The following is a 20264-nucleotide window of genomic DNA, read 5'->3' on the forward strand; positions in this document are numbered from 1 at the left end:
TCACATAGATTATAAAAACACAAAGGACTTAAAATTCTCACCAGTAGGTGATCAGATATTATGACCATTAAATAATGCCATAAACTATTAAAGAAACGAGAACAATTGTAGGGTAAGTTTTGAACGGAGGTACAGTTAAAGAGAAAGGAGAAAGCTATAAACTTTTAATCAGAAAAGTACAAAGGGAAATTCAAAAGCACTAATATTTTATTCCAGTTTCTACAAATTTGTATGGTGAGGTGATGACGTAGCCTTAACAAGCTGCTATCAATCTGCTTATGAAACGTCATTAAGTCATTAGACATCGTGATATTATAATAGTGTAAGATTGAAGGAGATGCCTTTCTAAATTTCACAAGTGGTTAAAATGTGCAAGTGGAAATTATGAATAACTCTTTCTAGAAAGTTATAGTCAAAATGTCATAAAGAATGAAAATATATAAGAGTCGTGTTTTGCAAGTGATTACTTCAAGTAAAGAATGTTTCTGATAGACACAATTAATTAAAGAAAATGCAGGCTCTTCGCCCTCCTAAGGTTTGCATGTCCTGATTCAGTTGTGTCCGTACTGACAATATGTTCAATCTACCCTCTTCTAGTTTGTGACCCAAACTAGGGGGTCTTTGCAACCCTCACATAAGGACACGTAGTTGCAGTCTAGCCTTGACATTTAATCTTGTTATCTTACAAACAGGCAATAGGCACATACCAACCCGGATTTTCTTAATGGCCTCTTTAATTACTTTTAGATTTGGGTCACATTGCTTAAGAAGAGCACATCGGAACCTGTGTGGCAGAATCCACCAGACACACTGGTTCGTCAGGAACACAATTCCAGGCACAGTCCAATGCAGTCAGTGAGGATGTGGGACCGGAGCATGGGGCTCACTGTAAAGAACCTTCACAATCCACCACTTGCAGCTTACCCGGCTCTGTGTTTGAGCTTTTTATCTAGGATCCCATCTCTGGAAACAAGTTTATTAAATACCAGAATGCCAATCACCATGTTGACCTGTCAAACAGAAACAAAGGGTGACCTCTCAATGATACTGAAGGGAATCCAGTCTCGTTCTCCTGAAAACCCTCTTTCATCAATTTATAATCACCACAGAATTACACATTCTCTACGGTAGTGATCAGAAGCACTTCTCAAATATCTCATAAGTGCATAAAGAAACAGGGAAAAACTTAACAGTGGTGTGTGACTTTAAAGCTTTAAAGCACTTCAAGGACATTTAATTTCCATGCTTTGCAGTTAACACTGAGGAAATTAACATTCAGTTGCCTAAATTTCAAATGGTGCCATACTATGCCAACCTGGCATTCTTCCCCCGGAGTTCCCCCCCGAATAAAATCAATTGGCTAAATGGGTTTTAGACTATGCCTGAGAGTCAAAAGATTTTGCATCTCACGTGTGAGGTTAGGGGGAGACCTGGCAGCTGAAGGTGCTAAGGATTTGTCATTGCCCCCAGCAGGGAGAACAGAATACCTAAACTCCTCACACTGTGTGGCTAATTGTCCTGTGGGGTGGGGGCACTTTAACACATCGTGCTTTTCTAGACAAAGGGGAAAGCCTATTCAACTCACCAGAATCCTTTAAGAAATGGACAGACACTAAGACCAATTCTTATAATGTGCTCTATTGAACACTTCTCAGCATTTTCTTTCTAACACTCTCTTACTCTCACTTAAAGGTCTTTTGCATAATGCAGCTGAAATGAAATCACACATATTTTTCTTTTTCAAGCAAAATTGTAAAAAGCTGTAGAGAGAGCTGTGGTCTATTTGTAGCAGCTGATGGTGAGGCGCACCGCCCGTTCTCTAACCTACCAGTGCTTCCCGATAAAGGAATCCAGTCCAACGCGGAACCAAGATGATCAAGGAAAATATTTTCTTTTTTTTTGCCTTCCTGCCCTTTACCCTCCATGATCAACAGAATCTTGGTGCCACCCCCAACGCAAATGGTGAAGCCTTTACACTGAAACTAGTAGTTCACAAAAATCTGTTTTAAATTAAGCAGGATGACTAGTTAAGAAAAAAGAAAACTTCCACTTCCCCCAATACACTTTGACCAGATGAAATAAAGAGCTGGAATCCATTTTATTGCTGGTGTAGAGAAGGTCCCAAGCATGTGAGGTGGGGACTTAGGAAGTGTCACTCTTCACAGCTTCCTGACAAGACACCGTTTCATCAAGAGGCTTATTCATCTTTATACTTTTCATTATTTGAACCAAGAGAAAAAGTGTATTCCATGGATTCTATTAATCTACACTCTAATCACGAGGGAATTCATCACCATTCCAAAGACTTTGGTCCTTCAATTACACACATACTCTGTTTCTTCATTTTAGGGTTATATGTAAATTAACGTAGTAGCTCAGACAAATAATTCAACTGATTAACTAAAATTCAATGCAGCAGACAAAAAACGTGTCCAATAGTTTCAATTTCCCTACACTCTTCTCTAACACTCACGCCTGGATTTTATTTTTCTTGTGAATCACAGTCAGTTTCTACTCCCTGTTATGATTTGGAGGAGGGAGAACAAATTTTTAAGGAAAAAAAAGCCACACCAAGTTATTAAGAAAGATGTCACTAGCCTCTAATTTATTGAATGAATTGTTCAAGAAACCAAAGGGTAATTTTCCAATTAGAGATCTAATTGCACAGCAATATGGATCTTTGTATTTAATTCAGACCATTTCTTTCCTTCCTTATATTTTTCAAAGATTTATTGGACAAGACAGATTTGTAATCAATAAATTCCGAGAGAGAGAAAGAAAGGCAAATTGGTAGGAAATTTCTGTGTTCCTACTATTACACATGTAAAGGAATTATATTGTGATTCCAAAAGAAAAATTTTAAATCCTTGTGCACGAAATATGGCAGGGGTTCTCAACAGGGTGTGATGTTTGCCCCCCGGGAACACTGGGATATGTCTGGAGACCTCTTTGATTCTGTCAACTGGAGGGGACCACTGGTATCCAGGAGGTCAGGGACACTGCCAGACATCCTAAAATACGCAAGACTTTCCCACAACAAAGAAATATCTGGTCCAAAATGTCTGCAGCACTAAGGCTGGGAAACTTTGCCATGTGGGCATATATTTTTTTGCTGATAGCTCCCGCAGATCTCTCAATCTTAATAAGTACATAGATCATACAGAATAGTATACAGCCGAAATGACCCATGATGAAATTCTATACATCAACGAGGAAGAATTTATTGAAATTTACTCATTCTTCACAAATGTGAAATTACTGTAATTCCACACTCTCACATTTAATATCCTTTGTCTTCAAAGTAAGAATATTTTTGAGTAATACAGGACTAAATAGCGGCTGATATTTAAATTTCAGTAATAATTCATTGAACTTTAAATTTTCTACACAACAAATAGAAAATTGTCACTCTAATCGAAACAAAGTAGCCTTTCTTTGCTAAGAAAACAAAATAAGTTGATGTCAGTGTTTACCAGGACAACAGCGGCCGCAGGTCCAACGAAAGCATACAGCAGTCCTCCTTCGAGAGAGAGCCAGCAGCTGAAAACAACATCAGATAAAAACTAACAAAAATTAGGGATACGTGTTAAACCACTGAAGCGGCAGATAGAAATTAATAACTCAGATTATGCATATAAGTTTGGAATTTTGGCACATTTAACATTTTATAATTAAAGAAATGCATAGAAGATGTGGAAAAAAAGCTAAAATTAGAGCAAGAAATGCTATATATCTCTGGAGGAAAAGAAACTTTTATTATAAGCCCTTATTTTCAGGCAGTTGAAATATTTTAGACAAATTACTCTTGCCGTGAGGTTTTTATATTGATTTTCAGTACAAAGGTGACTATTACTTAAGTTTTGTAAAATGCTGCTTTATATCCATTATGGGATTTTTCAAATATACTTTTAAGCAAGAAGAGTGTGTTTTTAGAGTCTTCGATGTGCCATTTACCTGTTCTTCCGGAGGCCATTGAGGTATCGGGAAGAACTGGTTTAAAAGCCATCATTACAGGGAATGGATAATCTACATTTCCCATGCTTTTTTATCTTCTAATTTTACTTTTTCCCCAGACTACTAAGAAAATTCACTCAACATAAGCTTTTGAATGAATTTAAGTGCAGCTGTGTTTATTTCCATCCCTAAATCCGCCAAGAGATGCAGGTTGCACCGAGAGACAGGGTAACCACGGAGGTAGAAACACGCCCTCCATCACAGGAGGAACAGGAAGAGGGCACAGGGCCCGGCACTGGGGGCCTTGCCAGGTGGCCCATCTGCACGTGCAGGATCCAGGGGAGTGGAAGCAGGGACAGCATGAGGAATCATTCTATCACAGCTGACGCAGGGTCACGCCTACCATTTCATGCAACTGCTTTTTGGCATCTGACCCTTTCGATATTACTTCTCAGTCCACAGATTGAGCATGCTGCCTCCAAAGTTAACAACCGATAATAACTGTTCTCTTTCTCTTCTAAGAATAGAGATTCTATATTGGCTGTGCTGGTTATACGACTTATGCATTTGTTAAAACTCACTGAACTATACACTTGATAGGGTGAAAGTCTGTGTAAATTATACCTTAATTAAGATATTTAATCTAGTAATTAGATATATATGCACACACAAATACATACATCAATATATACATAACATGAGCGTGTGTGTGTGTGTATTCAAAGTCTGTGTTTAGTTATTGCTCCTTGCCATAACAGCGCACAGATAAAATTCTACTTTCCCACTTTGGGGTTGACAAGTTAATATCTTTTTTTTTTTAATATAAAATACCTAGAGAAAAAGCCCTTAGTTTGAAGAGAACACTTTAGTTTCGTGACTCTGAGACTGCCACTAAATTTTACTGTATGTTTCTGTAAGTTAATCTTCCAACTGATAGATTACTCATTGTGTTGTATTTGCTTTTAAACACAAACTCCTTGAAAGTTGGAACCATATCATCCATAATCCTCCTTCTTTCCATGTCCCCAACACAGTGCCTTTCAAATACTGGATTTATGCCAAAAAAGTCACACTACTGTAGAAGGTAATAGCTAAAAGGGAATCGTGCTGTGTCAGCACTACTCTACAACAGACGATGTCATGGTTTTCTCGATAACATAGATTGCATAAGAGAAACAAGTGCTCTGATCACAGGAGTTCTTTAAATTCTTCAGAAGTTCCTTTGGGATGAGCAAGTGAAGTGATGCTTCCTGACACACTCTCAGTTTGGATGAACCCAGCAGAGGGCATAATTAGCAAACCCAAAGACAATTAAACAGAACCTCTCACTTTAAAACGTATGCTTCTAATAAGATGCACATGTCTCTCTCCGCTTCTCAACTGCCTCCTCAACTTGAAAGAGCAGAGGAAGGAAAACATGAAAGAGCATTGTTTTACATTTGAAATAGTAAATACAAACTTTCCTTATAAATTCTCTCGTAGAATTTATCAGTATTACAGCTATGGTTAGGATGGGCTGACCCCATATCCCTTTTTCTCCCTTTGAATTTCTTCCATAGCCCAGGCATTTTCTAACGTGGAATCTATTGATTCCCCTAATCTATAAGTTTTAGTACATATTACCCTAACATAGCAACAAAACTGGAACTAACATGACAAAACTTGGTTGATACCAACATATTTTGTCATCAATGAAATGAGAAGCTCAGATCAGAATCACATTCTAAAGGTAAACTTATCAAGACTTATCCAGTTCTAAAAAATTACATTTGAGAATGAACATACAAAGCAAATACTGAAATATTTTAAAAACCAGATACACTGGTCTTACGAAATGAGAAATTAAAACAAGGATTCTGAACAGTGCTGCAGCATTTGCTTCCTAAGCTTTGTGCATTTGAGCTACCTTACCTCATTCCTCACGAGATTTCTACCACTGTTAATGGCTCAATGGCAAAATGGGAGCCTCAGCAGCGCCATCTAAGACTAACGAAGCCCACCTGATGATTTACTTAATCATAAACACGCTTTGTCACTGTGGATGGACTTACTAATGATCAGTGCCATATCCTCTTGTCCTGGTGAAGCCCACTGATGTGGCCACTACTAATGCTGGTAAACCTGCAAGAAAAGCATTGTCACACTTCACATTCATCTCTAACCACTGTGCGCGCTGGCTCCAGAAAAGCCAGGACAAACTCAGAATGCTTAAATCGGAGGAACTACCTTTGGATGAATCACTTCATAAAGTGTGTTCCCATTACAAAATTTCCTTCAAGTACAAAAATATCAGAGCGACAGCTGGGTTTTTAACTCTGTGCACTTCTCCAATGTTGCTAGGTTACCACTACATTTGACATGCGTTTAAAGGAAACTAATAACTGAGATTTAGTATATCTTTTAAGCTATTTTTTCCCTAGGGGTTTACACTCTTATAAAGGAAATTTATAGTTATAAAATCAGAAAGGCAAAAAATTGATGTTCTGGTGTGATGGAATATCACGGAAGTGGAACATTCAGTTGGCCACATGTTGATCCAGATGAAGTTGTGCGTATAATAAGATAGAAATAAATCTCATCACTTAATTCTTTATGATTTACTCATAATAACAAGAATGTAGCAACAGGGTTAGGGGCCCTAAGGAATTAATTCTGAGGCTCCCTGGTTATCTTCCTTTAACAATCCTGAACGAAGGTGAGAAACATGTGTCAGTTTCTCTCATGGACCTCCACGCATTGCTCAGTACCTCTTGGAATTCAGTCCCTGTATACCAGCACCAATTCTGACCTGACATCTGTAAGTTTAGCTTTCTGTGAACCACACTCACCTTACTCCCGTGCACGGAGTTCAATGGAAACTCCCTGCGTCTTGGTGAATAGTGCTCAGTCCAATTTATGATGTTTAAATTTTTTTTTAAGTTTTCGTCATGTATTCTTTTCAGGAAGATCATGTTTGCCTTTTCAGGTTGAAAAATCCATCATCTAATTATCTTCTTGCATCCTCTCCACCCATCTCCTTTCTTCCTACCATTTTCCCTCCTTCCTGCTCTTCTCTTCTGTGAGTCTTTTCAAGTCACATAACATTCCCTCATGAGGTTCAATGTCAAAAACTATGGAGAGCATCTCAGAGGGACACACTGTATTTAACAAATACTGGTCTCTCTCTGTCTCTACATATATATATATATAGACACACACACACACACACACACACACACACACACACATAATGTCCCTCCTCCTTTTTCTCCTTCTCCTCTTCCTCCCCTTCTTCTCTTCCTCCTTCTTCATGCTTGTCGTTAGTTGACTTTTTTGATTGGCTAGATCAAGCTAATTAGAAACAAAAAATTCTCCCCGGGATAATAGCTGAAGGGTAAATAGTCTTCATTCCATACAATTTAGATTTAAAAAAATTCCAAATTTATTATGTTGCACTTTGCCATAACGAAACTCATATGCCACACTCTGCCCCCTCGCAGACCACCTGAGAGTCTGGCACCATCGGTTGAGCTCTATTGCTACCAGAGTAGTTGAACAGTAGCTATAAACTTGTAGACCAGCTGTGAATCCTCTCCTCGAGAACTTTGGTAACGATGTTAAATAAGGTAGTTACCAATTGTGAAAATCGCCACTCTTTAAACTTCAAGGAAAGTCTCATTTATTTGCATTCTGTATTTCTTGAACCTATGGTATTAATTCATGACAAAATTGTCCCTGATTCAATATCAGTCCAACTTTAGAAAGTCTTTGACACGAAATCCGGACAAAAGTTTCATGAAAGTGTAAGCAGAATACCTGCTCCAGTTTCCTCTTAACGGCCTTCCCATCTGCCTGTGCAAAGACCCTGAGACATCAGTCAGACATAACAGTTCCTCAACGAAACCTGATGGATAACGTTTAAGCGTTCTTGATCCTATTTTTTCCAGCATGAATTATTCTGGAATTGTAATAAGTCCACTTATTTGTGATTTTTCTGTCTCCCTCTAGCATCCTGTTCTCCAGTCTTCTGTGACATTAGGCATTTATTATATATTTGGCCCAAAATTCTCCAGATATTTTTAGTGCAAATCTTTTGAAACTCAAAGGCAAACATGGCAAAATCCTGGGGTTTTTCCAAAACTAGTTTCTTAAATCAATTAAACTAATTAATTCTAAATAAACTAAACTTACTAATTAATTCTAATTAAACATTAGAATCAGCCCTATGAAAGGCATGGATCTATCTATCTTCAAGATGTCCATTTCATGAGGCAATTTGAGAGAAACTTTTCCTAATAAAGATTGGCAAAGAATTAACTAATTCTCAGTCTCTCAACAACTCTGTTTTTCCTTCGAGGCCCCCACTGACTAGCCATGAGGTTTCATTCACTCTCTAAATGGCTTCTCCCTGTGACGTAAAGAGCTGTAGTCTTTGACTGTTTTCAGCTTTCTTGGAACAGATGCCTCAAAGTTTTCTTGCAGGGAGTACACGACTAGTGTACAGGACTAATACGTCATGCCTTGAGCCCTGACCATTCTAAGATATTCTGCATTTTCAGAACACATTAGCAGAGAACGCTTTGCTTTCTGCCTATAGAGATCTCAGGTCTCACCTCACACCGTGTAGGCACTGTTGATTGTTAACTGACCAGGCACATGGTCATGCAGTATGTACTGCTTTTTCAAGTTCCAAATGTCCAAAGAATGTTCAAAAATGACCAGCCCCTTATGTCTCCACTTCTACATATCAAGTTGGACATAGGGAAAAGCAGCCTGGAGATAATCACCCTCCACAGCCTCATTATGTAAGTGCAAAGTCACTTTAACAAGAGCACAAAAGGTGTGTTAGTATGCTTACCCCATCCAAGGCACAAAAAGCGTTTCCGTATAAGCCGTGTCCTAATTTTTCCAGTCACAGCCATATATGACTGCCACGCCTCAGTCAAAACCCAACAGAATGAAGCCAGGAAGAAAAAGTGCAAAAATGCAGTGGTGGTGGTACAGATGCTCTGCGGAAACAAGAAAGACCCACAGTGACTACGGGGGATCGTGTGTCCTTCCGAGGATCGTTAATCCCCAACCCACTGCTTTGATGGCAAATATCTACCTCTCTCCTGTGACAGAGCAATTAGGTACAGAAATAGAAACCCTGTAGTCTTTATGCTGTATGCAATATCTATGAGAGAAAAAATATGTCCTAATTCCATTTGTGTGTTCAATTTTTTATGAGAAGCCTGGATGTAAATTTACACTCAAGGGAGATTAAAATGACTGCTTTACTTGAATTTTTTTCTTGAAACATAATTATGGGAATGGTCCTTTCTTTGGTTTAATTTAAGTTACAGGCATTTTGCATAATTCTTTTGGCTACATTCTTCATCCTTTCTTTTTAACTGATAACTCTTTGTTGTTTTATCTGTGTTGATGTCAAGATTACATTGCAACAGCCTTTCAAAAGGAAAAATTACTTTGCTTTTATACAAGTGTGATATTTAAGGTATAAGAGGAAAGCATAAAACAAGGTTTGGCTAATAGCCTAGAACGAAAATAACATCTGTACTTTAAAGTACTTAATACAGCGCTCTGTGTTATTACAGCACACTGTGGGTCCTAATCGAATCATTTTGAAAAGCTAATCGAGTCACCGACAGGACACAGCCAGGATTTCATAGATTCTTTTCTTTATGCAACTTAATCACTCTGAAGGTGCCAATTCTCAGTTACTTGTGACTCGTCTGCAAAGATGAGCAGCTTCATCTTGGTAAAGGCTGCTACTTAGTTCACTGTTGGTATAATTTCTTTGTGTAAATCTTGTTAAAATGCAAGTCTTTATAAACCAGAACCAGGAACCAAACTCATTTCTTCCTTTGTCAGTATCAGTCTCGCTGTTTCCAAAAACTGAATGGAGCAAAACACAGAACCAGGAAAAAAAATCATAAAAACCTCATAATAAAGGTATAAAAACACAAACTCCATCTCCCACCTCCACTCCAAAGCAGAATATCTTTTTTAAACTTTGGCCCAAATTATTCACTTTATTTGTTTATTCGGTTGAAATTCACCAGATGTTAGTTTAGCTTTCCAGTTCTTTTAATCCTATAAAAAGAACTTTACCATGTTTATCTCACCAGGTTGCTTTTTTTTTTTTTAAGATTGGCACCTGAGCTAACAACTGTTGCCAATCTTTTAAAAATATTTTTATTGCTTTTTCTCCCCCAATCCCCCCAGTACATAGTTGTATGTTTTAGTTGTGGGTCCTTCTAGTTGTGGCATGTGGGACGCCGCCTCAACATGGCCTGATGAGCGGTGCCATGTCCACACTCAGGATCCGAACCAGCAAAACCCTGGGCCGCCAAAGCGGAGCACGCGAACTTAACCACTCGGCCAGGGGGCTGGCCCCTCACCAGGTTGTTTTAGTGACGAGGGATAATGGACAGAAGGTGAGCAGCGCTGGCAGGCAGGCAGCACACGCCCGACGGTTCCCCTGTATCACCATCATCGTGTTAAGTAACACTAAGGCAGTGTCGTCATTTTGCAGCATGCGATTCCTTACTTAAGTAAATAGTGCTTAAATCTACTTGGTACTTAGTTTATTCTTACAAAGATGATATGGCTTTCAGTACAAGAAAGTCATGGATTTCTGGAACCTCTTCCTCATACCCTCCCTCCTGTGCCGGGCATGATGCAGTGGCTTCCACCAATTGTGATTCCCTCCATACTCGAGACATTGAGAATTTTTCCAAGTTAAGGTTTAAATATCTAGGCTGACTACTTTGTTCCTTCCTGATCCGCAGTCCCTAATCCCAATTCGGATTTCAAAGACAACTCTTCCATTCTACACCCGAAGACTAGTTACACTGTCTAATTCACATGTCATTTCCTTCCACCGGTTTGTCTCATCTCAACTGTATGTGCTAGCAAAGGTATTCCCTCTCTGTTTTTAAACTATCAATTTGGGTAATATAAAACCATATGAAATGTTGAAATGTTAAATGCTAAGTGCTGGATGTGCTGAAATTTTATAAGAAATAATAAGAAGCTCCATGTCTCAGTACAGAAACTTTTAATTTGCTCCCTTTATACCATGTTTGTGACTTTGAGACTTCCTGATACTCACTTTATTCTAATACAAATTGAAATCCACATAATTTTGGGCTACTGACGTTTATTTCAATAATGTATGTCTCTCTGGATGGTCATGGGGCCACAACATGTGCAGGAAAATGTACAGTTACTGGGGAAGTGAGCCCTTCTACCATGGGCAACGGCATCCTACTGTGGTCAGATGGATACTCAGCCCTGTTCAGAAAGTGTCCCAAGCATGGGGTGAGCTGTCTCAACCTAAGGAACGTGTATGTGCGGACTAAGGAGGTCTGAAGTCACAAAAGTAATCTTGTATGAAGACTACAGCAAAACCTATGATCCTGAGAAAGAGAGAGATGGAGATACATTTTCTTTCATCATTGTGTGAAGAATCAGCATAAAATCAGACACTCCACATCACAGAACACACACTGATTTCTACTGATGTTTGCTAAGCTGTCTTTTTAAAATACAACTTTTGTAAATAGCAATTTTCAAATGAACTCTGTTATTTTCCACATTTGTCACATCACTTTCCACAAGGTTGGCCATTCTAACATTTGTAGCTCAGGATTCTTCAATCTCTCCTCCCACGTAACCTCAGTCTTGCATCAGCAATCCTCGAAGATCAACCATCCCTCGGATCCCCTCAGTGCTGGGGATTTTTTTCCTTATAAATCTCAAACTCCGATTATCCTTCTCTGTAAACAGATTCATATCTTGTCACCTGAGTCTTCCTACCACTGGACCCACTGTCATGGCCCCTAGTCTTACAGCTTCTCCTTATCCAGCCTCTGTGTGTCTGCTCTTGACTCCCACAGTAGCCAGGTCCTCACAGCTCAGCATTTCAACATGACACTCACTAGCATCTCAATTTGGTCCTGCTTTAGAGTAAAGCTTATGAGTGTGGTTAAAAAGTACTACAAAACTTGAAAAGGTATTTGAATTGGCAAACTGAGCACTGTTTATACCTATCACCCTCATGAACACCCTTCACCCCAAATCCTTAGGGATGATAGGAAAGATTTCATTAAATAACTGGAAAGACGTGTAAACTGTGATAGACTAGAAACTGTCAGAAATGCCTGAAGAACAGAACCCAGCGGCGGCAGACTGAAGAAGGACGACCACAGCCCCAGACTAGATATGGAAGCAGAGAGGAAGATGTGGAAAGAGGAGAGTCACGAGACGGGATGACAGGAGGTTCGTACACCTGTTTAAAAAACTTCCAGAAGGAAAAAAATAGAGAAAATTGGGGGAAAGGACAGCATTTAAAAGAAATATTTTGAGACAATTTCTCAGAACTTTAATGACCCTCTGGCTGAAGGGTAAGTTAAAGGTACACACACACCTAGATAGATTGTGATGAAATCTGTGAACACCAAGAATAAAAAGAAAATCTTAAAAGCTGTCAGGGTCAAAAGAAAAATTACTTACAAAGAAACAAGAATCAAATTGACATCAGAATCCTTGTGAGCAACCCAGGCTACAAAAAGACAGGAGAATAATATCTTCAACAATGCAAGGAAAATAACTCTGAAGACAGAATTCTACACCCAGCCAAACTATTATTCAAGCGAGAGGTAGAAATAAAGACATTTTTAGAATTGAAAGGAGCTTTGAAGTTTATTGCCTCAAGTTTCTCTCTGACAGAACCCTGGACAATATAAACCAATAATAAGAAGAAACCTGGAGGAGAAAAGGAGATAAACGAAGTAACAGACAGCAAAGAAAGTAATAAAACATATTGTCTAAATAAATGTTTAAAAAATTAAGTATACATATTTAAATTTTTAAAATATAGATATAAAATTCTACATAATTCTTGGATATAAAATTCAAAATAATATTAATGACAACTAAATGTTGAGAGAGACAAAAGTTGAGAGGGAGCAGGGGAAAACATGCTCAGCCTTTTTATTGTTCTCAGGAGTATTAGAGACACTGAGTAACTCTAGGTGGGAGAAAAATGTGTTTGAACAGTTATGCTAGCAATGTTAGGGTAACCACAAAAAGGTAGAAACAGATAGCACATTTGTAAAATAGCACAGGAAAAACAGAACTAAGAAAAAATCTCTTAGTCCAATTAAAGGTGGGCAAAGAGACAACAAACTAGAAAATATGATAAATAGAAAAAAAAAACAAGAATAGTCCCAAACATATGAGAAATCACAATAAATGGGAATGCTCTAAATTCACTAGTTAAAAGTTAAGAACTTTCATATTGGCTAAAAAAAATCAAAAAATTTTTTGTATGTAAAGAGACATACCTCAAACCCAATGACACAGGAAGATTGAGAAAAAAGAGGTGAAAAGAGCTATGTTAAGCAAATGCTAATATGCAAAAATCAGATGGCACAATGTTAATACTGAAAAAAGCATTAAAAGAGATGGAGGAGGACTTTTCATACTGACACAAGGAGCAGGCTGCACGGAGGTCCCAGAGGAACGCATCTCCACGGAACTAAGAACAATGTTTCCAAGTATCTGAAACCCAAACTGAGAAGACTACAAGGACAGACCATCAAACTAAGTTTATTATGAAAACTCACCCTACAGTTCTCAGAAAGTCACAGAAAAAGTGAAAAAAAATAATAATATGGAACATTATATGACCAATAAAAGTGATTAATCTTCTTTCTTTGCAACATTATACATAAGAAACAGAACACGTACAGCTCTTTAAAATACAAATAAAATATTTATAGAAGTTAACTAGTCTGAGGACAGAAAGTAAAATAAAATAAATTCAAGAAAGTTTATAATACATAGGACATTTTCACAAACTGCAATGCAATGAAATTAGAAATCAAAATGAAAATTCTGTACCTTTTATGGGAAAAACTTTCAAGTAATTGAGAAAATTAAAGATAGTCTAAATTATAAACTATTTAGAACTGAAAACCAAGGAAATACATATATATATATATATATATATATATCAAAACTTGTGAGGTTTTGCTATGACAGTACTCAGTATAGTTAAAGCCTTAAATAGAAAACGATAAAAAATGAAAATAAATGGACTACTTAAATCAGAAGAAGAAATTTAATAGAGATAAAAGCAGAAATTAACAAAATGGAAAATTAAAAAAAAAAACTCATCAAGTTAATCTATAAAGCCCAAGCTGATTTAAAAGGCCAATAAAGCAGCTAAACTTTTGGCAATTTGGATTTTTTTATAAGGTGGGAGAAAGCAAAATAAGTAACATTAGTATGAAAAAGGTTATTAAAAGTATAAAGAAGAATAGCATCTACTGTACATACATAAAGTTGAAAACTTATATAAAATGGACATTCTTCTAAAAAAACATAAATGATCAAAACTGGCCTGAGAGATAAAAACATAATCTTAGATAAAACTGAAAAGTAAATTTGAAGAAATAATCCTTCAAAAATGACAAAAATTTCAGAAAAATTTACAGGCAAATTCTAACAAACTTAAAGAATATATAATTCCCATTTTATAAAACATTTCCAGGACAAAGAAAAAGATTATAAGTATCTGACTCATTTTACAAGGCTAGTAAATTATAATTTATAATTTATTATAAATTATAAATATATAGTAGTATAATATTGACACCAAAATGAACAAGAAAACTATAAGCCACTTCCACTTATCTACATATATATATGAAAGTGTTAAAGATCAAACCCAGAAATATAGTAAAAGGATAATAAATCACTATCAAGTAAGAGGGAGTCCAGTAATTCAGGATGATTCAAGATTAAAAGTGACCTCCATATAATTTATTATATTAATAGATTAAAGAAACTATATGATATCAATAAATGTGAAACATTACAATAAAGTGCAAAACCCAAGTATCATTTTAAAAAATCTTCATTGCAAATTATGAATAGAGGAAAACCTTCTTATTTAAGAAAGGTTATCTCCCCAAAACTTATGATGAAAATCATATTTTAATAGTGAAATATTAGATGCAACCCCATCGCTCATGAATACAAGTATGTCCACCACAACCTCTGCTCTTCTCTATTATATAGGAGGTCCTCACCAAACAATATAAGAAACGGTAACAGACAGGAAGAGAAAATATTGTCATCATTGCAGAAATACATATCGCCTTACCAGAAAACCCAAGAGGATCGATTTTTAAACTATTAAAAATAAGAATCGATGAGGTGGCTAGATACAAGATTGACATACAAAAATTACATTTCCTGTACATGAAATCAATATACAAAACTAATTTTCCTATACATTAACAATAAGTAATACAAAATTTCTAACTAATCATGACAGATTTCTCCCTCTTCTCCCTCCCAAACCATGTTAAAATGAACAAGTTATTAAGCCAGTAGCCTATTCTGTTCTGCAGTAGGCAACAGTGAACTCAAGGTGTTGACAAATTCAGAAGATGCTGAAGGAAGCTAAAACTCTATTTCCTTCCTAACTCAGCGCAGCCCAGCACCAGCACAGGCAAGAACAGTCTCCGAAAAAAATGAATGGATTGGGCTCTGAATTCAGGCACCAGTCTCAGCAGTGGGCAGGTGCACAAGGCAGACACCACGTATGTATTAAACCATATGGCCCGCCCCACATTTCCCTCCCACTTCTACTCCCAGGATGCCAGCAGGTCAGAGATTGAAATTCTCCCCTGAGGGGAAAATCTTCATCCACTGGCTCATCCTTGATTGACATACTGTGAAATCCACCTTTCAATAAGTCCATCTACCCATGCAGAGCTTCAAGTCACTTTTTAGGGCCTTGCTTTTATATGTGAATACGAAGTCAAGGATAATCAAATAACTGAGAAAATCTTTCAACATGGAAAAAAGAGAAAAAGCCAAGCAAAGAAAAAGAAAAAGTGGGGAATGGGGAGAGACAATAGGGGTAACAGAAAAATAAAAGCTTCAAAAGCTAATTAAGTTCTTCAGAAACTGAGAAAAGAAACTGTACCTATAAAACAAAATCAGTAGGGAAAGATTATCAGATGAAAGAAAAGGTCCTATTCATAATAACAACAAAAACTATAAAACATCGCACACACATTTAACAAAACTGTGGGAGGGTTCATGTAGAAAATTGTAACATCTAATTGAAGGACACAAAACAAGGCATGAATAAATGGAAAATACATTGTGTCCATCTTCCCCAAACTGATCAATATATTCAGTGCGATTCCCATCAAATCTTAATTTTTTTCTTTTTTTAGTTTGACAAGCCAATTCTGAGCCATAGAGAAAATCAGACACAAGGAATAATCCAGACAGTCTAAAAAGAGAAGAAAGCAGGATAGAGGTTTTCCTAATGATATAAAACAGAATTACAAGTAGTCAGATGGTCACCATCCCTGTTTTGCACAGGAGGATCTGGAGAAACTAAGTAACTCGGCCATGTCTCACGGTTAATGAGCACGGAGCAGGGGTTAAGCACTGGCTCTGACCCAGAGCATGTGCACTTCCTTAGCCAGTTCACACTGCCTTCTGACAATATTTTGCTCATTCATAGTCTAATCCTCACAATCTTCTTCCTCCTTCTTAGACTCCAGCTGTCCTCCTTGCTCTCTTATATCAGAGGACCCTGCCTTTAACACTACTGATGAGGTACAGACCATCTGTATTATCGCTATCTTCATATTCCCTTTGCCCCTCACCTTGAAATTTCCCCCCAACTTCATCCACCCCCTCCTCCTCTCCAAAGCAAACCCTTCTTCCAGGAGATGGGGCAGTAGACCCAAGCCGCAAGTCCCTAGAGTCACACTGTGTGTTCACACTGACTGCTCCGTTTACTGGTTGTTACTTAAAATCTCTGTGCCTTGATTTCCTCACTGTAAAAATGAGGATAATAACAGCACCTACCTCATAGCATTGTTGTAAAGATTAAATGGCATGATACACATAAAGAGCTTGATACATAGTTAACTACTCTCCGTCCCATATTTGGTCAACTCTATACTCTCCTCCTTTAATTAGTTCCTATATAAATAATCTCTTAGTCCACAAATCTGTTTGAAATCTCTATCTTCAACCAACCAACCAACCAACCAATCAGACTCCTTTTTACTGGTTTATTTGTGGTTCTCTTTGGGTTGTTCTTTCTCTTTCCAGTTGTGGCCCAATTTCTTGAAAGGTTAAGCTCACATACTTTCTTCTTGCCATCTAGCATCTCCCCTGAATTCCCCTCCCACAGGAATCACCTATGACTTCCTAATTTCCAAAGCTAATGAATAGAATTCTTTTAGTTTGCCACAAAAACTTTGGACCTCAACATTCTCACTTATTAATTACGAGGGGTGGGGTTTTTTTTTTGTGAGGAAGATTGGCCCTGAGCTAACATCTGTGCCAATCTTCCTCTATTTTGTATGTGGGACATTGCCACAGAACGGCTTGATGAGCAGTGTGAGGGTCCTCTCCTGGAATCTGAACCCGTGAACTCTAGGCTGCCAAAGCAGAACATGTGAATGTAACCACTGCACCACCGGGCCAACCCTGAGATTTCTCACCCTATGATCTTTAAAAGCTTCCCTAGCTCTAAAATTTTATAATATCATGAATTTCTCTAATTAAGGATCTTGTTGGGCTATTCACTGCTTCTTGAATTAATTTTGCCAATTTAGGTTTTCCCAGGAAATTAGCCATTTCATTTGTATTTTCCAATGTCTTAATAAACAATTGTATATAATGTTCTTGTAAGTTTTAAGAAATACAGTTTTTCCATTTCTAAGGTTGCCTATGTTTCCTATTTCTTATAAAGTTTATCAAAGATGTCTGTTTTACTAATTTATTTCAAGCCTTAATGATTCTTTAATTTCAATTTGAAAAATATTAATTCTTACAGTGATGACTTTCTTAAAGTGTGAACTATAATTATTTACTCCTTTCATTTGGCAGATTTTCAAGAATTACAAGAACAAGTTACTATGTTTACCTTATTCTCAACATTCAAATAAATAAGAGAAAGGGTGTCAGCATTTAAAATTAAGCAATCATAGACACCTACTTTGTAAATATTTCAAAGAGCAGAAGAAAAAATGCTTTTGATGAGAGATCTATGATATAAAAAACCTCCACGGAATATAAAATATAGAGAAGCTTGTTTTGCTGGAAATGTGAGAAACAGAATATTGAAATTAAGTACTTCAGTACAATATTTAGAAACTCTTAAATAGTATCAATATCTGCATATTTCAATTGCAGTATTTTTGGAGAAGTTAAGAATTATTGCAATTATTGTCACATTTCAACAATCTTAAACTGAAATAATTCCTCCACGTGAAGAAATTCTTATTTAAATTATTTAAATAATTTCCTCCATGCACATGCTGATTTATCCATAACAAATAAATTAGAAATATGTATATCTTGCTATTCACATGGAATAAAACATGTACAAGACACATACAATATACTTCTGGGACGCACCTGCAACTCTTTACATACGAATGATGCTATGGGGAGAATTTCTGGTTTGTAACCATAGTGATTTCAAAGACAGGCCCTTAAAGGCTCTGTTAATGACTGCCTATTTCCATTATTCAGAAAACAGTAGTTCTTACATGATAATTCTAAAAATGAATTATCATGAGGGTAAAATAAGACAATGGATAAAAAGAGCTTTGCACAAAGATAACATAATGTCACATAGATAATCGCTCAATAAATGATAACTGTTAACAATAAGATCATAATTAAAAGCTTAGTCAGTACATGAATTGACTTGTATTTGGCAAAACAAACGTATTTGAAGGTGTTTGACTACATTTAAAAGATGATGAGATAAACCCATCAAGCCCCTACCCTGCCTTAAACATCAATTTAGCAGCAACGCTACAGGGTAAATGCTTTATAAATGAGGAATAAAGCTCAGAGAGGTTAAACAACTTGTCTGAAGCCACAGAGCTGGCAAGAGAAGAAGTGCATGCTCTTCACTACAATATGTTGCCTTGTGCTGGGGAAGACCCCGGTTTTGCTAATATTTATATTTATAGGGTTATACCGTATCCTTTTGAGCTACCACACATTCTTTTTGAAATAAAAGTGCATGGATGGTAAACAGATGTTATGATAAACAAACAAAAAATGATGTCAAATGACTAGTCCTTATCGTCCAAATCACTACCAACTAAAACAGAAGAATGCACCATGCAAAGTTCAGTGTTGGTTATGTAGATTCCAACTGCACATGTGCAAATGTCCTCTGAGGTTGTCTGGATAGAGCATGTCAACCCCGATGACATGGATCCTGAAACCCAGTGGGCATTGGGACCGTAAGCTTCATCGTTTCACGACACCAAATTAAATGTTTTATGGTGTTAAGGATTCAATCACAAGCTTTCTGTTAATGTCACTTAATTCAACCTCCTTCCTTCCACAGCTGCTGTGATACGCTACATCAAGAGTGTGTCATTTATAAACAAATGACACGTGTCTCTCATAGACCCAAACACTTCACCTGTGCCTCCCTCCCACTGGATATAACGGACAGTATCAATAGCAGACATACGATGGGCTTTAGGTCTCTCTTGAAACCACCTGGTTCAGCATTAAACACAATTTGCAATCCTTACTGAAAAGCTCTGGCACAAAACTATGGGGAGGAATCAGCATTCTCTCTCTGATCCACCGTTTTCGAAAAAATTTTTGAAAAAAAGAAGATATTGCTAACACAAAGTCATGCATGCTATGAAATAGTTAATGAGTGCAGGAATGATATAAGCAGTTCCTAAATATGACTACCTCAAACACCAGATTTTTAGAATTCCATATTAAAATAAAGCAGCACTATTAAAAAGAAGATACACGCTAGAGAGATGTCACCAGAGATAAAAATCTGTTCCACAGATGTCAAAAATATGTACCTTGCAGAAAACATGTTCATAATTTGAAGACCTTGGAAAGTTTGTCACACATAGCAGGAAAATCTCATTCTTTGGAATGTGTCCTTTGGGAATCCAAACAGTTGTACATCATACACAGCAGATGCTTCATTATATACTGTTATCTCCAGGCTTAGGAAATAACAATTTTATTCAGAATGAAATATAATTAAGTCACTTGCTAAATAAGGCCAAGAGTTCAACTAAAGCTTTACCAATTATTTAGAAACTTCAAAATGTGTTCTAAGTTCTAAGATACCTCTAGGAATCGGTTTACACTGTGCTCTCTATCTGTAGAGGAAACCATCTGTCGCCGGGTGTGTCTCTCCTGGTGTCAGCAGGCACCATGTACAGTGCCTAGGAGGACAGTAACACAGAAAGTCACCTTCAACTTGCAGTGAG

At 37.1% G+C, this 20264-nt stretch overlaps 1 protein-coding gene across 5 annotated transcripts in view; it reads right to left on the reverse strand.

Annotated features, from left to right (window-relative positions):
• Nucleotides 1–20264, reverse strand: part of ADGRB3 (adhesion G protein-coupled receptor B3) — a 645087-nt gene that overhangs the window by 47997 nt on the left and 576826 nt on the right. For all 5 annotated transcript variants that reach the window (XM_070514627.1, XM_070514626.1, XM_070514625.1 and 2 more), the window contains 4 exons: nucleotides 8792–8942; nucleotides 6006–6075; nucleotides 3474–3540; nucleotides 925–1010 (listed from right to left, as the gene is read on the reverse strand). In XM_070514627.1, the coding sequence (XP_070370728.1) occupies nucleotides 925–1010; nucleotides 3474–3540; nucleotides 6006–6075; nucleotides 8792–8942 (374 nt within the window). The remainder of the gene's footprint in view (nucleotides 1–924; nucleotides 1011–3473; nucleotides 3541–6005; nucleotides 6076–8791; nucleotides 8943–20264) is intronic.

This window comes from Equus asinus, chromosome 8, assembly GCF_041296235.1.
Source record: "Equus asinus isolate D_3611 breed Donkey chromosome 8, EquAss-T2T_v2, whole genome shotgun sequence".
NCBI classification, from domain to species: Eukaryota; Metazoa; Chordata; class Mammalia; order Perissodactyla; family Equidae; genus Equus; species Equus asinus.